At 45.6% G+C, this 23,425-nt stretch overlaps 1 protein-coding gene across 3 annotated transcripts in view; it reads right to left on the reverse strand.

The window, feature by feature from the left end:
- The window catches only part of RFX2 (regulatory factor X2), a 63,853-nt gene that overhangs the window by 27,231 nt on the left and 13,197 nt on the right, over nt 1-23,425 (reverse strand). For all 3 annotated transcript variants that reach the window (XM_058163719.1, XM_058163718.1, XM_058163720.1), the window contains exons 2-3: nt 4,940-5,037; nt 2,595-2,672 (exon numbers count right to left, since the gene is read on the reverse strand). In XM_058163719.1, coding sequence (XP_058019702.1) covers nt 2,595-2,672; nt 4,940-5,029 — 168 coding nt within the window. In that variant the 5' untranslated portion in view covers nt 5,030-5,037. The remainder of the gene's footprint in view (nt 1-2,594; nt 2,673-4,939; nt 5,038-23,425) is intronic.

The raw sequence follows: 23,425 nt of genomic DNA on the forward strand, positions 1-23,425 counted from the left end.
ATGCAATCTCCCTTTTGCGAACTTCGGACCAGAGAAAAGTCGTTAAAAAGTTGGGGCAAAACTCACTGAACAAACATCTCACTTAGCAATATACATTTTGGTCGTAAATTGAGGACTACCTGTACTGGAAGAGTTGTTTTTTTTTTTTTTTTTAAGAAATCCTCCCTTGGAGAAGAGCCAGCGGGCTTTGTAAAAAAGTCATCGTCCAAAGCTTTTATTTCAAGATGGAATTTCTCTTGTTGGCTTTTTGACGTAAAGCAAGCATAAATCATAAATCTTTGCTTGTTGGAAGCACTGTTGCTTTCCCACAAACAGCCCAAGAACCGTTGCTGCTCTTTTAAGCCTTATGGGAGAGGTCAATCATCTCCCGGCCTTACTTTTTGCTTTAGCGCCTCTTGCCTTCTGGCAGCTCTGGGTGGTTTTGTGTGTGTGTGTGTGTGTGTTTGTGAGTGTGCGTCTGCACGTTGTGTACAGAAAAAAACAAAACAGCAGCCACAAGGTGGCATTAGAAACCAGGCCATAGACCGGTAATCCTTGACTTACAACCACAATGGACGCCAGAAATCTCCGCTGCTAAGCGTGGCGGTTGTTAAGTGAGCTTTTGCCCCGTTTTACGACCTTTCTTGCCACGGCGGTTAAGCGAATCCCTGAAATTCTTCAATTAGCCACAGGGGTTGTTAAGTGAATCCGGCTTTGCTCGCCGGAAGGTCCCTGGCGGCTGGACTCTGTGACAGTCATATAAATAGGAGTCGGTTGCAAAGCGGCTGAATTTCGATCACGTGACCACGCGGATCCTGCAGCGGCCGTAAGTGTGAAAAACTGGTGGCAAGTCACTTTTTTTCAGGGGGGGGGTTGTCATTTCGAATGTATTTATAATACGTTCACTAAATACGTCACTAAACAAACGGTTGTAAGTTGAGGACTACCTATTATTAAGGTTTAAAGATACTAAGGTTAAAAAAAAACTAATGCTAATTAGGAAAAATATAAAAAGAGGGAAAAAAGGAGCCCAGAAGGTGCCGGGGGGGTGGGAGAAATGGATTTTTAAACAAAGCAGGGGAAAGGATAATTAATTGGATTCAAAATCTTATTTAAAACATGGGGAATAATAGAAACTTGATTGCCATACACACACAAAAAGGCATAAAATTAGACCGGTCGTGTGACCAAACAATCATTAGGCCTTGAGACCAGTAGTGGGATTCAACCAGTTCGCACCACTTCGGGAGAACCGGTTGTTTACTTTCTGAGCCGTTTGGCAAACTGGTTGTTGGAAGAAATCATTAGGGCAGAGAACCGGTTGTTTAATTACTTGAATCCCACCACTGCTTGAGACCTTAACGTGAAGGCTCCATTACTGTCGTAACTTGAGGACTACCATCTAAACCGCGTCTGCATTGTTAGCTGCGCATTTGTAACTATCTGGAAGTTGATTTCGGAAAGTTACGAACGGACTAAGGCCTAGATCAGGGGTAGTCAACCTTTTTATACCTACCGCCCACTTTTGTATCTCTGTTAGTAGTAAAATTTTCTAACCGCCCACCAGTTCCACAGTCATGGTGATTTATAAAGTAGGGAAGTAACTTTACTTTATAAAATTTATAAAGCAGAGTTACAGCAAGTTAAAGCATATAATAATAATTACTTGCCAAATACTTTATGTCGGACTTTCGCTAAGTTTGGCAGAATAAATCTTTATAAAACAACTTACTGTAGTTAAATAGCACATTTTCAGAGATTTAAATTGTCACGGGGAATTTTATGAAAACCTAATGAAAATGTTTTTAAATAATGCTATGAATTTTTTTGTAAAAAGTCAATTAAATTAAAAAAAAGGAAAGTGCTTCAGTATCGGACAAAACCCCTACCGCCCGCCATGACAGCTGGAACGCCCACTAGTGGGCGGCAGGGACCAGGTGTTGGCTACCACTGGCCTAGAAGGATGGGAAATAAGATTTTCGAATCCAATTAATTATAAGAATCTTCTCCCCTGCTTTATTTAAAATCCATTTTTACCCACAACTCTGGGCTCCTTTTTTCTCTTTTGCATCAGGTTTTAACCTTAGCATCTTTAAACCTTAACACGGGTAGGCCTCCACCTACGAACTATTCATTGAGCGACCGATTCGAAACCACAACGCACTGGGGAAAAAAAAAAAAAGCGACCCATCCCCGAGTTTCGCACTTAACGGCCACGGCCAGGGGATCAAAATTCCAGACACTTGGCAACTGACTCATATTTATGACGGTCGTGGTGTCCCGGGGTCACGCGATCCCCTTTTGTGACCTTCTGACAAGCAGAGTCAATGAGGGAAGGGAAGGTTCGCTTAATGGCCACACGATTCAGTTAACGTTGTGAAGGGGTAAGGTGGAGGGGTTCAATTGTAAGTCAAGGACTTGCCTGCATCCAAGTTGTTGTTGTTATTGTTGTTTTCCTCCAAATTCGGAGGAGAAACCTTTGCAGGCGGCAAATTCTCCAAGGTTCTTTGGCCCCGTTAATAGCTCCTGAAACGGACCCCTTGGATCCAGGGGAAGGGGTGGGGGTGGGTGGGGGGGGGGGAGGGTGACTCCCCTCCCCCATCCCAAGTATTTACCTGCTGGGCTCTGGGCAGAGTCAGCTCCGGCATTGGCACACCTTTGGGGGCAGAACTCGTGGCTTGGACCAAAACTCTCTGGGGAAAAAGAAGAAAGGAAAAGGAAAGGGTGGGGGGGGGTCAGTTGGGGACACATTCGCCCCTTGACCAGCAGCATTGCAGCCACGCAGCCCGGGATGGCATCAAGGAGCCTTCAGGAAATGCCCTTCTGCTCGGATGGGGGGGGGGCGGGTTGGGCTAGATGACCTACAAGGCCCCTTCCAACTCTTGTTAATCTGTATCTGTTATGAGTGAAACGGACCGTCGTTTCTAAACCTGACTTGCTGGGGTGGTTGGTAAACCCAGTTTATCAGGATGGGCTGTTGGGGTCTGGCTGTCATTCAACCGGGGCTTGAATGAACCAGCCATTTGCAGGGGAATTCTGGGAGCTGAAGACCACATCTCTTAAAGTTGTTAAGGCTGGGAAGCATCAGAATAGAATAGAATAGAATAGAATAGAATAGAATAGAATAGAATAGAATAGAATAACGGAGTTGGAAGGGACCTTGGAGGTCTTCTAGTCCAACCCCCTGCTTAGGCAGAAAACCCTACAGCATTTCATTCAGACAAGTGGCTGCCCAGTCTCTTCTTAAAAACCTCCATGGATGGAGCACCCACAGCTTCTGGTGGCAAGAAGTTCCACCGATGCTTTGGTCTAATTATCAGGAAATGCCTCCTTAGTTCCAGGTTGCTTCTCTCCTTCATCCGTTTCCATCCGTTGCTTCTTGTCCTGCCTTGAGGGGCTTCGGAGAACAGGTGGATCTCCCCATGGAACGGAGTTTTGAGGTTGCTTGATCGGGGTGGGTGGGTGGGTGGGTTGGACTAGAAGACCTCCAAGGTCCCTTCCAGCTCTATTCTGATTCTGATTCTTTTTTTTGTGTGGCAGCCCGTCAGCTAGAGAGGGCTGTAAAGCACTGTGAAGCAGCGAATAAATCTAAGCGCTATTGCTATCCCTTTAACCCTGGTCCTTCTTTCCATTAAACTAAAGGTCAAGGTAAAGATTCCCCTCGCACATACGTGCTAGTCGTTCCCGACTCTAGGGGGCGGTGCTCATCTCCGTTTCAAAGCCGAAGAGCCAGCGCTGTCCGAAGACGTCTCTGTGGTCATGTGGCCGGCATGACTCAAGACCAAAGGCGCACAGAACGCTGTGACCTTCCCACCAAAGGTGGTCCCTATTTTTTCTACTTCCATTTTTAGGTGCTTTCGAAACTGCTAGGTTGGCAGAAGCTGGGACAAGTCACGGGAGCTCACCCCGTTACACGGCAGCACTAGGGATTCGAACCGCTGAGCTGCCAACCGTTCGACCGACAAGCTCAACTTCCTAGCCCCTGAGCCACCACGTCCATTAAACTAGACACTCGCAATTCTTGCAATTTTTCCTTCAGATGCTTTAGGGCAGGAGTGAAATGTAAAATTTGTTACTACCGGTTCTGTGGGCGTGGCTTGGTAGGGGCGGGGTAATGCGGCTGGGTGTGGGCGTGGCCAACTTTTTTTTTTTTTTTTACTTTTAAGAGCATTTTTTCTACAACCTCTTCGGCAGAAGAGGTTGTAAAAAAAACGCTTTTAAAAGGCTCTGATGATCCCAGCTGAGTTGCCTGATCATCAGAGGCTTTTGTTTTCTTTTAAAAGCATTTTTTTTTGCCTTTAAAAGAAAAAAAAAAGCCTTTGACGATCAGGCAACTCAGCTGGGATCATCAGAGCCTTTTAAAAGCATTTTTTTTTCAGCTGAAGAGGTTGTAGAAAAAATGCTTTTAAAAGGCTCTGATGATCCCAGCTAAGCCGCGCGATCGTCAGAGGCTTTTTTTTTACACTTTTAAAAGCATTTTTTCTGAAGAAAAATGCTTTTAAAAGTACAAAAATAAATGATGATCGCGCGGCTCAGCTGGGCATGGGTGAGGGGGAGCAGGGATTTTTGCTACCGGTTCTCCAAACCACCTGCCACCATTGCTACCGGATCGGGCGATCCGGTCCGAACCAGGAGCATTTCACCCCTGCTTCAGGGCCCTAAACACCTCCAAACTCTTCCTAAAATCTCAACTTCTTCTTGTTTTTTTTTTAATATTGTGGTGACCAACAACTGGATGCAATGTTGACCCTTGATGGATGTAGCTCCGGCTCCCACATTTGACTGACATTTCCGATTCAAGAACGTGGAGATTTTATACCCCGCATAAGAAACCCCCAGAAGTCCAAGCTGTCTGGCTTGAGATAAGCAGAAGAGACAGGCCCCGGGCGTGCAAAGGGGGGAGTCCGGGGGGGGAATGGGGACAGGTGGGTCTCCTCCGGCCAGAGAGGAGAGGCCTTACCTGCTGGGAAGCTGGGCCAGGCTGGGCCGAGGCCGAGGTGCGCAGCGCCACAGGGGTGGCCGAATTGGAGCCCTCCTCGGAAGTCTGCATGCTTGGCTCTGGAAGGGGGAGAGAGAAAGAGAGAGAAAAGGGAATTTCTTCGGTCGCTCATTTCAGCCTCTTTTTGTTCTAAAAACGGGGTTCGGTCTGGAGCCGCTGGTGGGCGGCCATGACTGAGAAAAGCCAGAACCCAAAAGTCTGAAAGGAGGTTTTGGGGAAACTCACCAGCTCAACCATTTGAATCAGTCGTTATTTCAATAGTTCTCTCTCTCTCTCTCTCTCTCTCACACACACATACACTTTCTCTCTCTCTCTTCCTCTCCTTCTCTCTCCTTTATCTCTGTCTCTTCCTCTCTCCCCCCTTTTACTCTTTTCCTTTCTTTCTCCTTTCTTCTCTCTCCCTTTCTCTCTCTCTCTGTCCTCCTTTATCTCTCTTTTCCTTTCTCTCTCTTCCTCTCCCTTTTTCTCTCCCTCACTCTCCCTTTCTCTCTCTTTTCATCTGCCTTTCTCTCTTCCTCTTTTTCCTCTCCTTCCCTCTCTCTCTCTTTCCTCCTTTTTCTGTCTCTTCCTCTCTCTTTTCCTCTTTCTCTCTTTTCCTCTCCTTTCTCTCTCTCCCCCTCTTTCTGTTCCTCTCTTTTCATCTGTCTTTCTCTCTCTCCATCTTTCTTTCTCTCTTTCTCTTCCTTTCTCTCTCTCCTCTTTATCTGTCTCTTCCTCTCTCTTTCCTCTCCTCTCCTTCTTTCTCTCTCTGTCTCTTTCTCTCTCTTCCTTTCTCCCTTTCTCTCTTTTCATCTCTTTTTTCTCTCTCTCCATCTTTCTCTCCCTTTCTCCTCCTCCTTCTCTTCCTCTTTTTCTCTCCTCCCCTTTTTCTCTTCCTCTCTCTCTCTCCATCTCTTGCTTTTCCTCTCTCTCTCTCTGTGAGAATTAAAACCCTTAAAATTGCTAAGTCACACAATCAGAGTAAAGTTTTTTATTTTTAAAACACATTAAAACGAAAGACAAAACATACAACGTTTATATAGATATCACTGTTTATCAGCTATTCAAGACAGTCCTTTCCTATTATTTACACATATTTTAGTTCTATCTTACTCTACTTTTATTTACCTACCGTTCCTATTTTCTAACCATTCAGACCATTTGCTCCAGACCTTATCTAAGTCACACAGCCAAGCGGAGCATTCCGTGGCACATGGGAAGGATTAACCCACAATTCTTTTTAGGAGGGAAGCCATCAACTTCCTGACATAACCAAGAATACCACGAGAATTATTTTTGTGCAAATGAAAGGAAATAATAATAATAATAATAATGATAAAAAAAAAACAGGGATGTCCTCCTGGCAACCTTTGATCCTCACCAGACCCAGGAACTACAGGAGAAGAACGAGGGAGAACTTTTCAAAACCGAAACAGGAATTTTGAAAAAGAGGCTTAGGCCCTTTTCTTCATCCCAGCCGAATCTTCCCTTCCCATTTGCAAATCCCGGGGCAATTTCTCTAGGCTGGGTCTTTCCAGAGTGGGCCCTTCTCCTGTGCTGAACTCTGCCCAACAGCCACACCAACAAGCGTTCTGGATTATATGCCAGATTAACCACAAGTAACAATCGGAATAGAGCTGGAAGGGACTTTGGAAGTCCTCTAGTCCAGGGGTCTCCAACCTTGATCCCTTGAAGACTTGTGGCCTTCAACTCCCAGCTTTGCTGGCTGAGGGACTCTGGGAGTTGAAGTCCACAAGTCTTAAAGGGACCAAGGTTGGAGACCCCTGCCCTAGTCTAACCCCCTGCTCAAGCATACCATACCATTTTCAGACAAGTGGCTGTCCAGGCACTTCTTAAAAAAAAAACCCACAAAAAACCTCCAGCCTTGGAGCACCCACAACTTCTGGAAGAAAGTCATTCCGCTGATTAATTGTTTTAATTGTCAGGAAATTTCTCCTTACTTCTAAACTGCTGATCCAATTCTACAGAGGAATTATTGAGTCTGTCATTTGCACCTCTAGAACTGTCTGGTTCGGTTCTGCAACCCAACAAGAAAAACACAGACTTCAGAGGATAATTAGAACTGCAGAAAAAATAATTGCTACCAACCTGCCTTCCATTGAGGACCTGTATACTGCACAAATCAAGAAGAGGGCCGTGAAAATATTTGCAGATCCCTCGCATCCTGGACATAAACTGTTTCAACTCCTACCCTCAAAACGACGCTATAGAGCACTGCACACCAGAACAACTAGACACAAGAACAGTTTTTTCCCGAAGGCCATCACTCTGCTAAACAAATAATTCCATCAACACTGTCAGACTATTTACTGAATCTGCACTACTATTAATCTTCTCATCGTTCCCATCACCAATCTCTTTCCACTTATGACTGTATGACTATAACTTGTTGCTGGCAATCCTTATGATTTATATTGATATATTGATCATCAATTGTGTTGTAAATGTTGTACCTTGATGAACTTATCTTTTCTTTTATGTACACTGAGAGCATATGCACCAAGACAAATTCCTTGTGTGTCCAATCACACTTGGCCAATAAAAATTCTATTCTATTCTAAATTGCTTCTCTGCTGGTCTCCGGATCTTAAGTGGTAGCCAGGATAAAACCTCAGCCTGCAGGAACTTGGCCTTAACTATCCCAGAGCAGAATATATATAACCCACAACATTAAGTTTATGGAAATTTGCCCCTTGAGTAAACACTGAGCCCCTGTACAAGTAGTCAGAATAACAAAGACTTGGAAGGGTCCTTGGAGGTCTTCTAGTCCACCTCCCCCTGCCCAAGCGGGAGACCTTATCTAGTGGTGGGTTGCTACCGGTTCAGTCCAGATCTTGTGAACCGGTATTAATGACAACGGGAGGCTCCGCCTATCCGCCTGGACGTCATCACGGATGCTCTGCGCATGTGCAGAACCGCCGTGCGCGAGCAATCCCGTTGTGAACCTGTAGCAAAGGTAAGTGGAACCAACCTCTGACCTTATCCCATTCTGGACAAATGGTTGTCCAGTCTCTTTTTTAAAGCCTCCAGTGATGGAGCACCCACAACGTCTGGTGGCAAGCTGTTCCACTGGTTAACTGTTCTCATTGTCAGGAAATTCCTCCTTAGTTCTCTAAGTTGGGTCTCTGTTTGATTAATTTCCATCCTTCGGGCACTTTGGAAAAACCAATCGATCAGAGCAAAGCTGGAAGGGACCTTTGGAGGTCTTCCAGTCCAACCCTCTTGCTCAAGCAGGAGACCGCAGCTGACCCCTTCGCTCTTCTTTGTAGCAGCCCCTCATTTTGGGGGCGAGATGTCTGAGATGGGTGGCATCTAAATCCGTCGGAGGGGAAACGCCAGGCCGACGGCCGAACTGCCCCCCCCATGGGGCTGCATAAGCTGGCTAAAAGGCGGCTCTCTTGCAAGCCGCTTGCGTCATTCGTCACACCAGGCAAACGCCGCCAACAAGCAGAGCCCTGATGGACAGATGGAGTCGCTAGCAACGGTCTGTTTACCCCGACCTGGCTCCGTTTCCAGGCAGAGAGCGTGCAAGAGGAAAATACAGCCCTTCTTTGCAAAAAAAGAGAGAGAGAGAGAGAGAGAGAGAGAGAGAGAGAGAGAAAGACAGGAAAGGAAAGAAGAGAACTTTGCTTTGAGAGCCTTGCCAGCCCGTCCCATGACTCAGGAGAAACCCCTCCCCCAATTCAGGATATCTGGATGTCTCTGAGCTCCAAGGACCCCCCTGCCAAGTCTGCAAGGGGCAGCAACCTTGGCAAGGGTGGCGTTTGGTTCGTTATTAAAGGGGAGAAGAGCAAAACGAAGTGGGAATGACAGAGCAGGAAGGGACCTGGGAGATCTTCATTTATGATGTCAAACTATTTAACGCTACCAACGATACGGCTACCCTTCAAAAAGACCTTTGTGTCGGAATGGTCAAAAACTTGGCAACTCCAAATCTCAACCAGCAAATGCTCCGTCTTACACATTGGAAAAAAGAACCCAAAAACTAAATACATACTAGATGGACATTACCTTACAGACGACCCCCACCCCGTCAAAGACCTTGGAGTTTTCATATCAAACGATCTAAGTACCAAAGCCCACTGCAATTACATAGCAAAAAAGGCTCTAAGAGTTGTAAACCTAATCTTGCGTAGCTTCTTTTCCAAAAACACCACACTACTAACCAGGGCATATAAAACATTTGCTAGACCAATTCTTGAATACAGCTCACCTGTCTGGAACCCATACCTCATTTCAGACATCAATACAATTGAACGTGTCCAGAAATATTTTACAAGAAGAGTTCTCCACTCCTCTGAAAACAACAAAATACTGTATCCCACCAGACTTGAAATCCTAGGCTTAGAAAACTTAGAACTCCACCGCCTTCGACATGACCTGAGTTTAACTCATAGAATCATCTGTTACAATGTCCTTCCTATTGAAGACTACTTCAGCTTCAATCACAACAATACACGAGCACACAATAGATTTAAGCTTAATGTGAACCGCTCCAATCTTGATTGCAGAAAATATGACTTCAGTAACAGAGTTGTTAATGTCTGGAATGCACTACCTGACTCTGTGGTCTCTTCCCAAAATCCCCAAAGCTTTAACCAAAGACTATCTACTATTGACCTCACCCCCATTCCTAAGAGGTCTGTAAGGGGCCTGCATAAGAGCACCAGCGTGCCTACCGTCCCTGTCCTAATGTTCCCTTTGATTGTATCCAATTCGTATAGTTATTTCATGCTTATGCTTATATATACTGTTGTGACAAATAAATAAATAAAATAAAAATAAAATCTTCTAGTCCAGCCCCCTGCTCAGGCAGGAGACCCTACGCCATTCCTGACAGAGAGCAGCCCAGTCTCTTCTTGAAAGCTTCCAGGGATGAAGCTCCCACAGATTCTGAAGGCAACTTCTGTTCCATGGGTTGATGGTTCTCACAGTCAGAAAATTTCTCCTTATTTCTAGGTTGAATCTCTCCTTGGTCAGTTTCCATCCATTCTTCCTTGTCTGGCCTTCAGGTGCTTTGGAAAACAGCTTGACCCCCTTCCTCCTCTCTGGGGCAGCCCCTCAAATATTGGAAGGCTGCTATCCTGTCCCCCGCTGGTCCTTCTCTTCCCTAGACTAGCCAGGCCCAGTTCCTGCAACTGTTCATCGTATCTTTTAGCCTCCAGTTCCATCATGTTGGTCTGCACTTTTTCTAGAGTCTCAACCTTTTTTTCATAGTATGGTGACCAAAACTGGATGCAGGACTCTAGGTGGGAAATCTCCATTCCCTCCTCACTCCTGGGGGAAGGATATTGCAAAATCTCCATTCCCTCCTGGGGCCAGCCAGAGGTGGTATTTGCCAGTTCTCCGAACTGCTCAAAATTTCCACTACCGGTTCTCCAGAACCTGTCAGAACCTGCTGAATTTCACCCTGGGCCTGCCCCAAAGAAGAGGGGGGGTCAACCTATTCTCCAAAGCACCTGAAGACAGGACAAGAAACAATGGATGGAGACTAATCAAGGAGGAGAAGCAACTTCCTAACTGTGAGGACAATTAACCAGTGGAACAGCTTGCTACCAGAAATTGTGGGTTCACTGGAAGTTTTTAAGAAGAGTCTAGACAGTCACTTATCTGAAATAATATAGGTTCTCCTGCTTGAGCAGGGGGCTGGACTAGAAGACCTCCAAGGTCCCTTCCAGCTCATTCATTCTAAAGTAAATTTCGCCACTAACTCCTGCAGGATACTGGAGGTCTTTAGAGGGGCTTCCATGAAAAACAAGCAAACTTACAAACTACAGGTAGTCCTCAATTTACGACAGATTCATTTAGTGGCCATTCAAATTTACGACGGCACTGAGGAAAAAAAGGGGGCTTACGACCGTTTTTTACCCTTTCCGACCTTTGCAGCAGAACCAGTGGTTGTTGATCAGAAATTCCGACGCTTGGCAACCGCTTCATACTTATGACCATCGCCGGGTCCCAAGGTTAGCGTCAACCCCCATTGGTGACCTCCTAATAAGCGCCGTTCATGGGGAAGCCGGATTCACTTAACAACCGTGGCAAGAGAGGTCAGTCAAACAGGGCAAAACCCATTTAATGAATGTCTCACTTAGCAACATAAACTTTGGGCTCAAGCGTGGGTCGTAAGTCGAGGACCACCTGGACAAGCAATTACAAACCGAAAGGCAAAGCTGCAACACCCTTTTTTTGCACGATTAAAAACAGTCCTTAAATCGTGCCAGTCCTTTGCTGGTGTCAGAAGTGGATTTTCTTTTTTTTTTAAAGTAATAATTTGTATTAAACATTTTTAAAAATAAATAAATAAATAAAAAATAAATATTAACACTTTCTTCTTTTCAACAGTTTCACGTCGTGATCAATACTTATATACATTTTCTCTCTCTTATCCTAATGTATCTTTTATACATATATTTCTATCATATATATTACTATCTAATTATTTTATTTACATATATACTTAGATATATACGTAACCAATTTCCTTTCCACAATTTTTGTTTCTTCCTATTTGCACTTCTATTTCTACTCCTAATTTATCCGTTATTTAATCTTTCCTTGTCCTTTTATTTTTTTTGCCCTTTTCCTCCAACCATTTATACCATCTCTCCCAGACTAGATAATATTCTTTCCTCTTTTTCTTGTATCTCCTTCATAAGCTTATCCATTTCCGCACAGGCCATGATTTTTCTAATTACATTGTCTTCAGATGGTATATTGTTATTTTCCCAGTTCTGTGCGTAGACTATTCGTGCTGCTGTAACTATGTGGATCATTAAATACCGTATTTCTTTTTCATATGGCCCTGGAATTATTCCCGGTAAAAATGTTTCTGTGGATTTTCAAGATTAAACTTTTTTTTTTATTTTGGCTAAAGTCGGGCTGCCCAATATTTAAAAGAGGACCAAATCAAACGGTGGCAGCTCTTAAGTTGTGGTGCGTGTGTGTGTTTGCAATTAATGACCCTCCAGAAAGAGGACTGACTAGGTGGCTCAGTGGCTAAGACACTGAGTTTGTCGATCAGAAAGGTTGACGGTTCGAATCCCTACCACAGATCTCCTGCGTGAGCAGGGGGTTGGACTAGATGACCTCCAAGGTCCCTTCCAACTCCGTGACTGTTACTAAGAGGGAAGAAAAGGCTGGCCATTTGAAGGAGAAGCAGAGCTCCATCCTTGCGCTGAAAAAGAAGGCTAATTTTAATCCGGGTGTGTGTGTGTGTTTCCGGTTTAAGTAGAAGCCTTGCGGGTTGCTTTGCGTCAAGCCAAAGAGTCCACCCATCATGCACAGCCCTGGGCTGGCTGAGGAACTCTGGGAGTTGAAGTCCACAAGCCTTAAAGGGACCAAGGTTGGAGACCCCTGGTTTACAGAGTCAGCCTCTTGTTCCCCCAACAATCTGGGTCCTCATTTTACCCACCTCGGAAGGATGGGAGGCTGAGTTCAACTTTGAGCCTGGCGAGATTCGAACTGCCAAATTGCAAGCAGCCGGCAGTCAGCAGAAGTAGCCTGCAGTACTGCACTCCAACCACTGCGCCACCGGAGGCTCTTAATAATCACATTGCAATGAGGGTCAAATCAGACAAGGGGTCACACTGGGACGGCTTGAGGCCGATTGGCCCCGACCCAGTGCCGGGCCTTACATTATGTACCTCAAACCCACAAGCACACGACTTTTGGGACCAAGCCACGTTGTCATGACAACTTTAGCACCTACCGTTGCCATTCAGTTCCTCATCTCCCCACATCCTGGAAAACAAGGAATCCAAGGTCTGGGGAAAGAGGACCCACATTAAGACCCACGGCAGGTTACAATTTTGATATACTGATTAATATCCAATCTACTTCAGGCCTTGCTAATACGTATATGTAAAAGCTTTGAGCCAAAGGCACAGCTCTCTATTACGTGTATTTTTCTCTTTCACGGAAGGGACCTCAGAGATCTCCTAGTCCATCCCCACCCCCCACCCCTCTCTCTCTCTCACACACACACACACTCCAAATAGGAATTCTGAGACCACTCAGACCTGCGGCTCTGCCAAGACTCCCAGTCATTGAATGACCGATGGTCACTAAATGAACCAGAGTAAGTCGAGGATTAGCTATATTTAGGATGGTCGCAGTGTTCCCTTTTGCGACGGTCTGACAAGCCAAGTATGCGGGGAAGTCACTTAGCAATTGTGTTGCTCACTTAATAACTGTGAGCGATTCGCTTAGCCATGGTGGCAGGAAAGGCCGTAAAATGGGGGCAAAACCCACCTAACAACTGCTTGGCTTAGCAATGACAAATTTGGGCTCAGCCGTGGTCGTAAGTCAAGGACTACCCGTTGTTTAAATTCACCAAGAACTCACAAAACTCTGGATTTACACACTCACACACACACCGCTTCAGTCCTAAACTGACAAAGCCACCACCTCTCCACCTGCGATGGGGAGATTCAGCATCAGACCACCTTACAAGGCTGTAAGGAAAATTACAACCTGTTCAAATCCTTCACACACACACACACCCAGCATCTGGAACAATTGTTGCTATTGTTATATCCTCTCCTCAGGGTGAGCCTATTTTTTGGACGTCTTCGCACCCTGGAGAATGTGGGAAAAGGAGGCTTTTCCCACAACCAGCCAGGCTCTCTGCAATTATGGAAGAGGTTTGATGACTTTTGAATGTAGAATAGAGCTGGAAGGGACCCTTGGAGGTCTTCTAGCCCAACCCCCTGCTCAAGCAGGAGAGCCTATACCATTTCAGACAGCTGGTTGTCCAATCTGATGGAGCGCCCACAATTTCTGGTGGCAAGCTGTTCCACTGGTGAATTGTCCTCACTGTTAGGAAGTTTCTCCTTAGTTCCAGTTTGATGAGTTTCCATCCATTGTTTCTTGTCCTGCCTTCTGGTCCTTTGGAGAATGGGTTGACCCCCCTTTTCTTTGTTTGTGGCAGCCCCTCAAATACTGGAACACTGCTATCATTTCACCCCCTAGGTCTTCTTTTCTATAGAATGGAATGGAATGGGAGGGGAAGGGGAGGGGAAGGGAAGGGAAGAACAGGGTTGGAAGGGACCTTGGAGGTCATCTAGTCCAGCTCTCTGCTCAGCCGGGAGAACCTAGACCATTTCAGACAGGTGGCTATCCTTAAAAGCCTCCATTGATGGAGCATCCACAACTTCTTGTGGCAAGCAGTTCCACTTGTTAACTGTCTTCACTGTTAGGAAGTTTCTCCTCAGTTCCATGTTGCTTCTCTCCTTGATGAGTTTCCATCCATAGTTTCTTCTCCTGCCTTCTGGAGCTTTGGAGAATGGGTTGACGCCCCCCCCCCTTCTTCATGGCAGCCCCCCAAATACTAGCATAACTGCTATTCCAATTTCATTTCAAACTCCCTTGGAAGCCCCGCAGGCTCCATTCCAGAAAATCATGCCAGGGCAGTGAAACAAGCCCCCCACTCCCCACTTTAAAGAGGGGTTTAAACCACAGGCCCTGCCAAGAAGCCTCTTTTATGGGGTGCAAAAGCAAATTGAAGGGGGTCTGTGTGAAGAGGCCGTCCCTTGCAAGCAGCCATTCTTGGCAAGCAAAAAAGTGCAAATAATTTCCTATTTTGTTTACAAGCAGCAACAATAAAAAGCCAATAAATATACAATAAAAAGCCCATGAGAGCTGCTGATCCAGTTCTACAGAGGAATTATTGAGTCTGTCATCTGCACCTCTATAACTGTCTGATTCGGTTCTGCAACCCAACAAGAAAAACACAGACTTCAGAGGATAATTAGAACTGCAGAAGAAACAATTCCTACCAACCTGCCTTCCATTGAGGACCTGTATACTGCACGGGTCAAGAAGAGGGCCGTGAAAATATTTACAGACCCCTCGCATCCTGGACATAAACTGTTTCAACTCCTACCCTCAAAACGACGCTATAGAGCACTGCACACCAGAACAACTAGACACAAGGACAGTTTTTCCCCCGAACGCCATCACTCTGCTAAACAACTAATTCCCTCAACACAACGCTTAGTAAGAAGGAAGAAAGTAGGTAGGAAAGAGAGAGGTAGAAGAGCGGGAAAGGAGAGGAAGAAGAAAGGGGAAAGAGAGAGGGTTAGAAAGGGTGGAAGAGAAGAGTAGGGAAGGAGGAGAGGATGTAGAAAAGCGAAGGAGAGGAAGGATGAAGAAAGTAGAAGAAAGTAGAGAAGGGAGGAGGAAAGGCTTGTTAAGGAAGGAAGTGGTAGCTGGGCAGCTCCGAATAAGTAACAAATGAAAGTTAATGACTAATGTTGAATAAGAGACTGTATATTGAATAGGTTGTTGGAAAATGGAAATAAAACTTTTTTATTAAAAAAAACCCACAACGCTTAGTAAGGCTGTATTACTATTCTTCTTCTCATCTTTCCTATTACCTATCTCCTTTTCTACTTATGACTCTAACATTGTTACTTGTATCTTTACGATTTGTGGGTAGTCCCCCACCCCACCCCGAAATATTTTGGAAAGTATTATAAAAGACACAACATTTTCTTTCCCCAAAGGAGAAATGGAGAAACATGTTCTCAGAGGCAGAAAGCAGCCCCAGGTTCTTTCTTAATAGCCCACAGCAGATGCCAGCCCTTAAGGAGACAAAGAGCTTATTGAAAGAGGAAGGCATCTATCTAGATGGCTCTATTCAAAAGCAAAGCAAACACTGCAGGCAGAAATCCATTCAAGACAGGATAGTTCGAAACTCCTTGCAGCAAAGTTTGACAGCTAACAAAGGCAGAATGGTAGGGTGGGAACAAGAAGCCCCTCACCCAAGATCCAACTCAGGACGAAAGCCATTAAGCCACAATTGGGAATTGCCCACCACCCTTTCAGAACACAAAGCCCCTTCATTGCACAACCCCCAGAACAAATCAAACTTCAAAGCCCCACAAACCTATAAAGATCCATCCGCTTATTCAACCCTTTGGTCGGCAGCGTTTTTTCTCCCGGCTTGGAACTGAACCAAAGGGATTTTTCCTTCCTAACAGATTCATAATTGTTTTATTTAGTTTCCTAGTATGATTTATGTTGCTTATTTAGCATCCTGGGACTATCCCTAAGTGTTGTGTCTTTATGATTTAGGATGAATGTCTTTTTACGATGACTACGATTGTGATTGATCGCTTGTGGCTTTTATGTACACTGAGTACTTATGCCCCAAAACAAATCCCTTGTGTGTCCAATCATACTTGGCCAATAAAGAATTCTATTCTATTCTATATATTATGCCTCCCCCCAGATCATATCCATATCATATCACAGGCTTCCCCCAGAAGGCTCTGGTGGACTGGTGCTATAAAAGTAACCTGGTTTGAGATTACAAAGAATAGAATAGAATTTTTTATTGGCCAAGTGTGATTGGACACACAAGGAATTTGTCTTGGTGCAGATGCTCTCAGTGTACATAAAAGAAAAGATACCTTCATCAAGGTACAACATTTACAACACAATTGATGGTCAATATATCAATATAAATCATAAGGATTGCCAGCAACAAAGTTACAGTCATACAGTCGTAAGTGGAAAGAGATTGGTGATGGGAACTATGAGAAGATTAATAGTAGTGCAGATTTAGTAAATAGTTTGACGGTGTTGAGGGAATTATTTGTTTAGCAGAGTGATGGCCTTCGGGGAAAAAACTGTTCTTGTGTCTAGTTGTTCTGGTGTGCAGGGCTCGATAGCGTCGTTTTGAGGGTAGGAGTTGAAACAGTTTATGTCCAGGATGCGAGGGATCTGCAAATATTTTCACGGCCCTCTTCTTGATTCGTGCAGTATACAGGTCCTCAATGGAAGGCAGGTTGGTAGGAATTATTTTTTCCGCAGTTCTAATTATCCTCTGAAGTCTGTGTTTTTCTTGTTGGGTTGCAGAACCGAACCAGACAGTTATAGAGGTGCAAATGACAGACTCAATAATTCCTCTGGAGAACTGGATCAGCAGCTCTCATGGGCAGTTTGAGTTTACTGAGTTGGCGCAGAAAGAACATTCTTTGTTGTCCTTTTTTGATGACGTTTTTGATGTTAGCTGTCCATTTTAGATCTTGCGATATGATAGAACCTAGAAATTTGAAGGTTTCTACTGTTGATACTGTGTTGTCAAGTATTGTGAGAGGTGGAAGTATGGAAGGGTTTCTCCTAAAGTCTACCACCATTTCTACGGTTTTGAGTGTGTTCAGTTCCAGATTGTTTTGGTTGCACCACAAGGCATTGTAGATTTTAGAAAGAGCCAGCATGGTCATACTCCACTCCACTCAGTATTAAGGATGGAGCCGTGGAGGTGGTCAACAGTATTAAGTATTTGGGCCTCTCCACACGTCATCCTTAGTGAAGCGTGCAAACCAGCGTTTGCATTTCCTGCGTCGGATGAGGAGAGCACATCTTTCTCCTTCTGTCCCAGCCACTTTTTACAGAGCCACAGTTGAGAGCGTTTTAACAAACTGCATCCCTGTTTGGCAGATAGAAAGTCCCTAAAGAGAGTGGTGAGGTCAGTGGAGAAGATTATAGGAAGCTCGTTTCCCGCTATTCAGGATGCTGCTTATAAGCGCTCTCTACTTAGAGCTCAAAGCATTGTTAGAGACCCCACACACCCACTCCAGGGTCTGTTTCTGTCGCTCCCCTCTGGGAGGGGGTTTCAAAGTATTTCTAGCAGGACTATCCAATTCTACAACAGCTTTGCTCCCTAGGCCAGCCATCTGGCAAACTTGCAAGATTCATTTCTTTCGCCATGTACATCCAAAATACATCCGAACGAGACTGTGTTGTTTGTCCATGTCATATATCTGAATACATACATAATTTTGTATTTATTTATCTTGTCATGTATATATGTTTATATTAGAGGTGGAGACCCTTTGAGAGCTGTATAGAATAGAATAGAATAGAATAGAATAGAATAGAATAGAATAGAATTTTTATTGGCCAAGTGTGATTGGACACACAAGGAATTTGTCTTGGTGCATGTATGTATGTATGTATGCTGTATGCAGAGTAATTTCATTTTAATGAACGATTAGTGTACATTCAAAGACTATTCTATTCTATTTCAATTCTATTCTGTTTCAATTCATTCCTCTATTCTATTCTTCATTCTATGCCTTATTCTCTTCATTATTCTATTCTATTCTATTCATTCCTCTCTTCTCTTCTCTTCATTATTCTATTCTATTCTGTTCTCTATTCTATTCTATTTTAATTCATTCATCTATTCTATTCTGCATTCTATGCCTATTCTCTTCATTATTCTATTCTATTCTATTCTATTCTATTCTATTCTATTCTATTCTATTCATTCTTCTCTTCATTATTCTATTCTATTCTATTCTATTTTATTTCAATTCATTCCTCTATTCTATTCTGCATTCTATGCCTATTCTCTTCTCTTAATTATTCTCTTCTCTTCTCTTCTATTCATTCCTCTATTCTATTCTATTCATTCCTCTCTTCTCTTCTCTTCTTCTCTTCTCTTCTCTTCTCTTCATTATTCTCTTCTCTTCTACTCTATTCTATTTCAATTCATTCCTCTATTCTATTCTGCATTCTATGCCTATTCTATTCTATTCTATTCTATTCTATTCTATTCTATTCTATTCTATTCTATTCTATTCTATTCTATTCTATTCCTCTTCTCTTCTCTTCATTATTCTCTTCTGTTCTGTTCTGTTCTATTTCTATTATTTCCTCTATTCTATTCTGCATTCTCTTCTCTTCTCTTCTCTTCTCTTCCCTTTTTCTATGCTATGCTATCCAAAAAGAAGCGCTGGAGAGGGGAAGGGTATTTTTCCCCCCTCGAGGATATTGTTGCAAAGCGCCCTGGAGACATAGAGAGAAGATTTCATCCCCCCGCCCCCGCCCCGCCTCGGAAGGCCTGACCCGACCGCCCGATACATTTCGTGCGCTTCAAAGGGCGGGGAGGGAGGGGGAACGGAACAGCTTTTGTTTAGTTTGGGAAGCTTTCTCTCCGTCGCCGGGGCAACCGTCGCCGGGAACCAATCGGGAGCCGAGCGCGTCGCCCGGGGCAACCGTTGTTACTCGGTCAACAATGCGGCGGCTCCCGGGATTAATTGCACATCTGCAGGCTTCGCTCCGGCTGCTTCCCCCCCCCGCGTCCCCCCCCCCAGTCCATGTGCACCCCCTCCCTCTCCCTCGCACCTGAGGCTTTCGCTGCGCGACGGGAGGATTGCGCTCCATCCATTGCACAAAGTTGCGCGGGGAGTGGTGATGGTGAAACGAAAGCAGAGCGGCTTTCAAACTTCCCCCCCCCGTCCGGATTTTTCCGGAGCGCCGTTTGGTCAGTTCGGCTGCCTTCGCCTCAGCCGACCTTGACCCGGGATAATCTCATTAGAAGGAGCAGCTTTCCGGGGTAATCCCCGGACCCCCCCCTCCCCTCCCTCCGGGAGGAAACGGCACGCAAAAGGCTTTATTTCTGCCAAGGAGGATCAGGCGGAAACATCCCGGGAAGCTTTCAAGAAGAGACTAGACTGACACCTGTCAGAAATGGTGTAGGGCCTCCTGCTTGAGGGGTGGGGTCGGACTAGATGACCTAGAAGGTCCCTTCCCGCTCTGTTAATTTGCTAAATGTCATAGGATCTCCTGCTTGGGCAGGGTTGCAAAAGGGGATCACAAGGACCCTGGGACGCTGCAAACGGTTGTAAGTATGAATTCTGATCATGTGACCACAGGGAGGCTGCAACGGTCATAAGTGTGAAAAACGGTCATAAGTCACTTTTTCCCATGCTGTTGTAACTTCAAACGGTCACTAAACTGTCCACAACTACCTCTAGTTACCTGCATGACAAATACTAGTTAGCTTCAGGGCTAGAGAGCCATTTTCTTATATTCTGCAAGTTCCATGCAGCCCAGCGAGGATTAGTTGCGTAAACCGAAGCGTTGAATCAAAATCACGCGGAGTCTTAGTATAGCTTTAAAAGGCCTTAGTAAGGCCACACCTGAAGTACTGCATCCAGTTACAAAAAAAGATTATTGAGACTTTGGAAAAAGTGCAGAGAAGAGCAACTAAGATGATTAAAGGCCTGGAGGCTAAAACACATGAAGGACGGTTGCAGGGTTTGGGTTTGGCTGGTCTAGAGAAAAGAAGGACTAGTCCAGGGGTCTGCAAACTTGGCTCTTTTAAGACTTGTGGACTTCAATTCCCAGAGTTCCTCAGCTTTGCTGACTGAGGAACTCTGGGAGTTGAAGTCCACAAGTCTTAAAAGAGCCAAGTTTGCAGACCCCTGGATTAGGGGGTGACAGGGTAGCAGGATTCCAGTACTTGAGGGGCTGCCCCAAAGAAGAGGAGGTCAACTAGGGTCTCCTGATTAAGCAGAGGGTTAGACTAGAAGATCTCCAAGGTCCCTTCCAGTTCTATTCTGATTGGTTTTCCAGAGCACCAGAGGGCAGGACGAGAAACGACAGATGGAAACTAATCAAAGAGAGAAGCAACCAGGAACTTCCTAACAGTGAGGACCATTCACCAGCGGAACTGCCTGCCACCAGAAGTTGTGGGTGCTCCCATCGCGGGAGGTTTTAAAGAGGAGACTGGACAGCAATTTGTCTGAAACGGTACAGCTTGAGCAAGGGGTTGGACTAGAAGACCTCCAAGGTCCCTTTCCAACTGTATCATGCTTTAAATCTCTGTGCACGATTATTCACAACGATTCCAACCCCCCCACCCCACCGCCCTCACGCTGGGCAGACACAGGGGACTCGCAGGGGTGCAGATGGCTGCGAAGTTTCCTCTCTGTAAATAACTTTTGCGGGCTCCGTCTTTGACGGAGTGTCACAGCCTGACTAAGCAGGACTGTGGCGCATGGCGGCCACTCCCACAAAACCAGCAACCGGGGAAGTAAGCAGCGGTTGCTGTTTATAGGGTGGAGATCTTGGAGACATGGCGGGACACACACACACACACACACACACCCTCCTTGATGGCAGCAATTCAATCAGGAACTTCAGCCTCCTGTTTGTAAACCTTCCGACATCGCCCAGAGCTCGTGAGTCTCTCTCCGAGCGGAAAGTGTGCAGCTGCCGCGTCTGGAAAAGCAAAACCCCTGGGAAAAAACCAAAAAATCCTGATCTGACAGCAGCACGGAGGCCAGACGGGTATAGAGTTGAGCCCTGCCAAGTGTTGGTCTATGGGTGGTGGAGAACCACAATGGGATTCTTGAGGACTAGCCTTCTGGGTGATGCGTTTTAACACGAGAGGCCCGCCTGCTTCCAACATAAGAAGAAAAAAAAAAAGGTGGGCTATTTATGAGATAAATAATATAAATGATGCGGGTCTTGCGTTTAGAACCAGAATCGAGCCAGAAGGGACCTTGGAGGTCTTCTAGTCCAGCCCCCTGCTCAAGCAGGAGACCCTCTCCCATTTCAGACAAAAGACCTTACAAGTGTAACGCCCTGCCTCGCCAGTCCTCTCGAGAAAGCAGAACTGTTGAAACGAAAAGCCGTTTCAGTTTTATTGGAAGATTGGGATAGCAAGAGGATGTAGGCAGGAACTAACTTTTCCCGCTCGAAACCTCTGCAGACAGAGCCCCTCCCAAAGCCCAATTCATCATCCAGCCAATCCCGAGGTGTGAAAATGTTATGGGAAACTCAGGCCGAGAAGGTGATAAACGCCGGTCTCCAAGGCAACGCTGTTGCTCTTCTCCGGAGGCCAGATAAGGCAGCTGGCTCCAGGCTCATTCCTTTCCCTCCTCCCAAGGTCCTGGAAGTTACAACAAGGAATAGAAACAGAGATCCCCCCCCCACAAGACTCCCACCTCCCACCTGAATGACAGCATCCCTATAAGAATCTATGGGACCCGACAGTCCAGGCTCTTCTTCAAAACCTCCAGTGATGGGGCATTCACAACTTCTGGTGGCAAGCAGTTCCACTGGCGAGTTTTCCTCACTGTTAGGAAGTTTCTCCTTAATTCCAGGTTGCTTCCTCTCCTGGATTAGTTTCTGTCCGTTGTTTCTTGTCCTGCCCTCTGGTGCTTTGGAAAACTCTTTTATAAATGAATTTTATAAATAAAACTCTTGATAAATGACAAGAGTGAAGGGAGGTTTAAGCACAGAATACAAAATGGAAGACTTGGAAGGGACCTCGGAGATCTTCTAGTCCAACCCCCCCACCATGCCTGTTCAAGCAGGAGACCATCTTATCATCCCAGTCAAATGATTGTCCAGGCTCATCTTCAAAACCTCCAGCGATGGAGCACCTACAACTTCTGGAGACAAGCCCCGTTCCAACGACTAATCATTCTCACTGCCAAGAAATTTCTTCTTAATTTTAGGTTGGATCTTTCTTTAAGAAGCTCCCACCCATTGCTTTGTATTCTGCCCTCCAGGGCTTTGGAAAATAAGATTTATAGACGCTTGGTAAAGAATTTGAGTTAAACCTACCATCCTTTTGTGTGTGTGTGTGAGATTGATCTCCTCTTTTCCACCTGAGCTAGGTTTTGCTGCCCACACCCCCAAAATCTGCAGGCTACTTCCAAAAATTGTCCCCCATTTTATGGGTGTATGGGGAATAGTCCCATCCGCTGCAGTTTAACTGGATGCCGATCAATCACGCTGACATGAAATCAAAGGCCACTTTCAATCCCGTCTTGGCTAGAAAGAAACCAAAGGCAGATCCAGAGCAGGAAAGGAAAGGAAACCGCAGTAAAAGTGACTGTAAAGAAACTTGCAGGAAAGCTACAGGGAGGTTCTCCTTGTGCTAAATGCAACCCCAGGAAGCCGTATCCAGAGAGAGTTCCGAGGAATGCCATTGCTCAGGAAAATCCACATTTTTGACTTTAGGGCCCCAGAATGAATAACCTATTAAAACCTGCTTTGGGGCCAGAAAGATTTCATCGGGATAAAAGCAAACGGTAAGTTTAACCCCCCCCCCACATCCTTTCCAGAGAGAGACAGAAGGCAATTAAAACTTCACTCCATTAAGATAGAATCCGGGTCTTTTCCAAAACTCACTTCCAAGCAGATGCTGGGGCTGGAAACTTTCCCCAGAAAAGAATCAAGAGCCTGCCCCACACCCCCCAGCTATCTTGTTGGAGGGATTGGGAGTGGGAGGCACCGTTTATCGGTGGTTCTCCTCCTATCTCTCCGATCGGTCGCAGACGGTGTTGACGGGGGGGGGGCAGAGGTCGGCCCCGAGGCGCCTCACTTGTGGGGTACCTCAGGGGTCGATTCTCTCGCCCCTTCTGTTCAACATCTATATGAAGCCGTTGGGTGAGATCATCAGTGGCTTCGATGTGAGGTACCAGCTGTACGCTGATGACACTCAGCTGTACTTTTCCACACCGGGCCACCCCAACGAAGCTATCGAAGTGCTGTCCCGGTGTCTGGAAGCCATACGGGTCTGGATGGGGAGAAACAGGCTCAAGCTCAATCCCTCCAAGACGGAGTGGCTGTGGATGCCGGCATCCCGGTACAGTCAGCTGAGTCCACGGCTGACTGTTGGGGGTGAGTCACTGG

This window comes from Ahaetulla prasina, chromosome 1 (assembly GCF_028640845.1).
Source record: "Ahaetulla prasina isolate Xishuangbanna chromosome 1, ASM2864084v1, whole genome shotgun sequence".
NCBI classification, from domain to species: domain Eukaryota; kingdom Metazoa; phylum Chordata; class Lepidosauria; order Squamata; family Colubridae; genus Ahaetulla; species Ahaetulla prasina.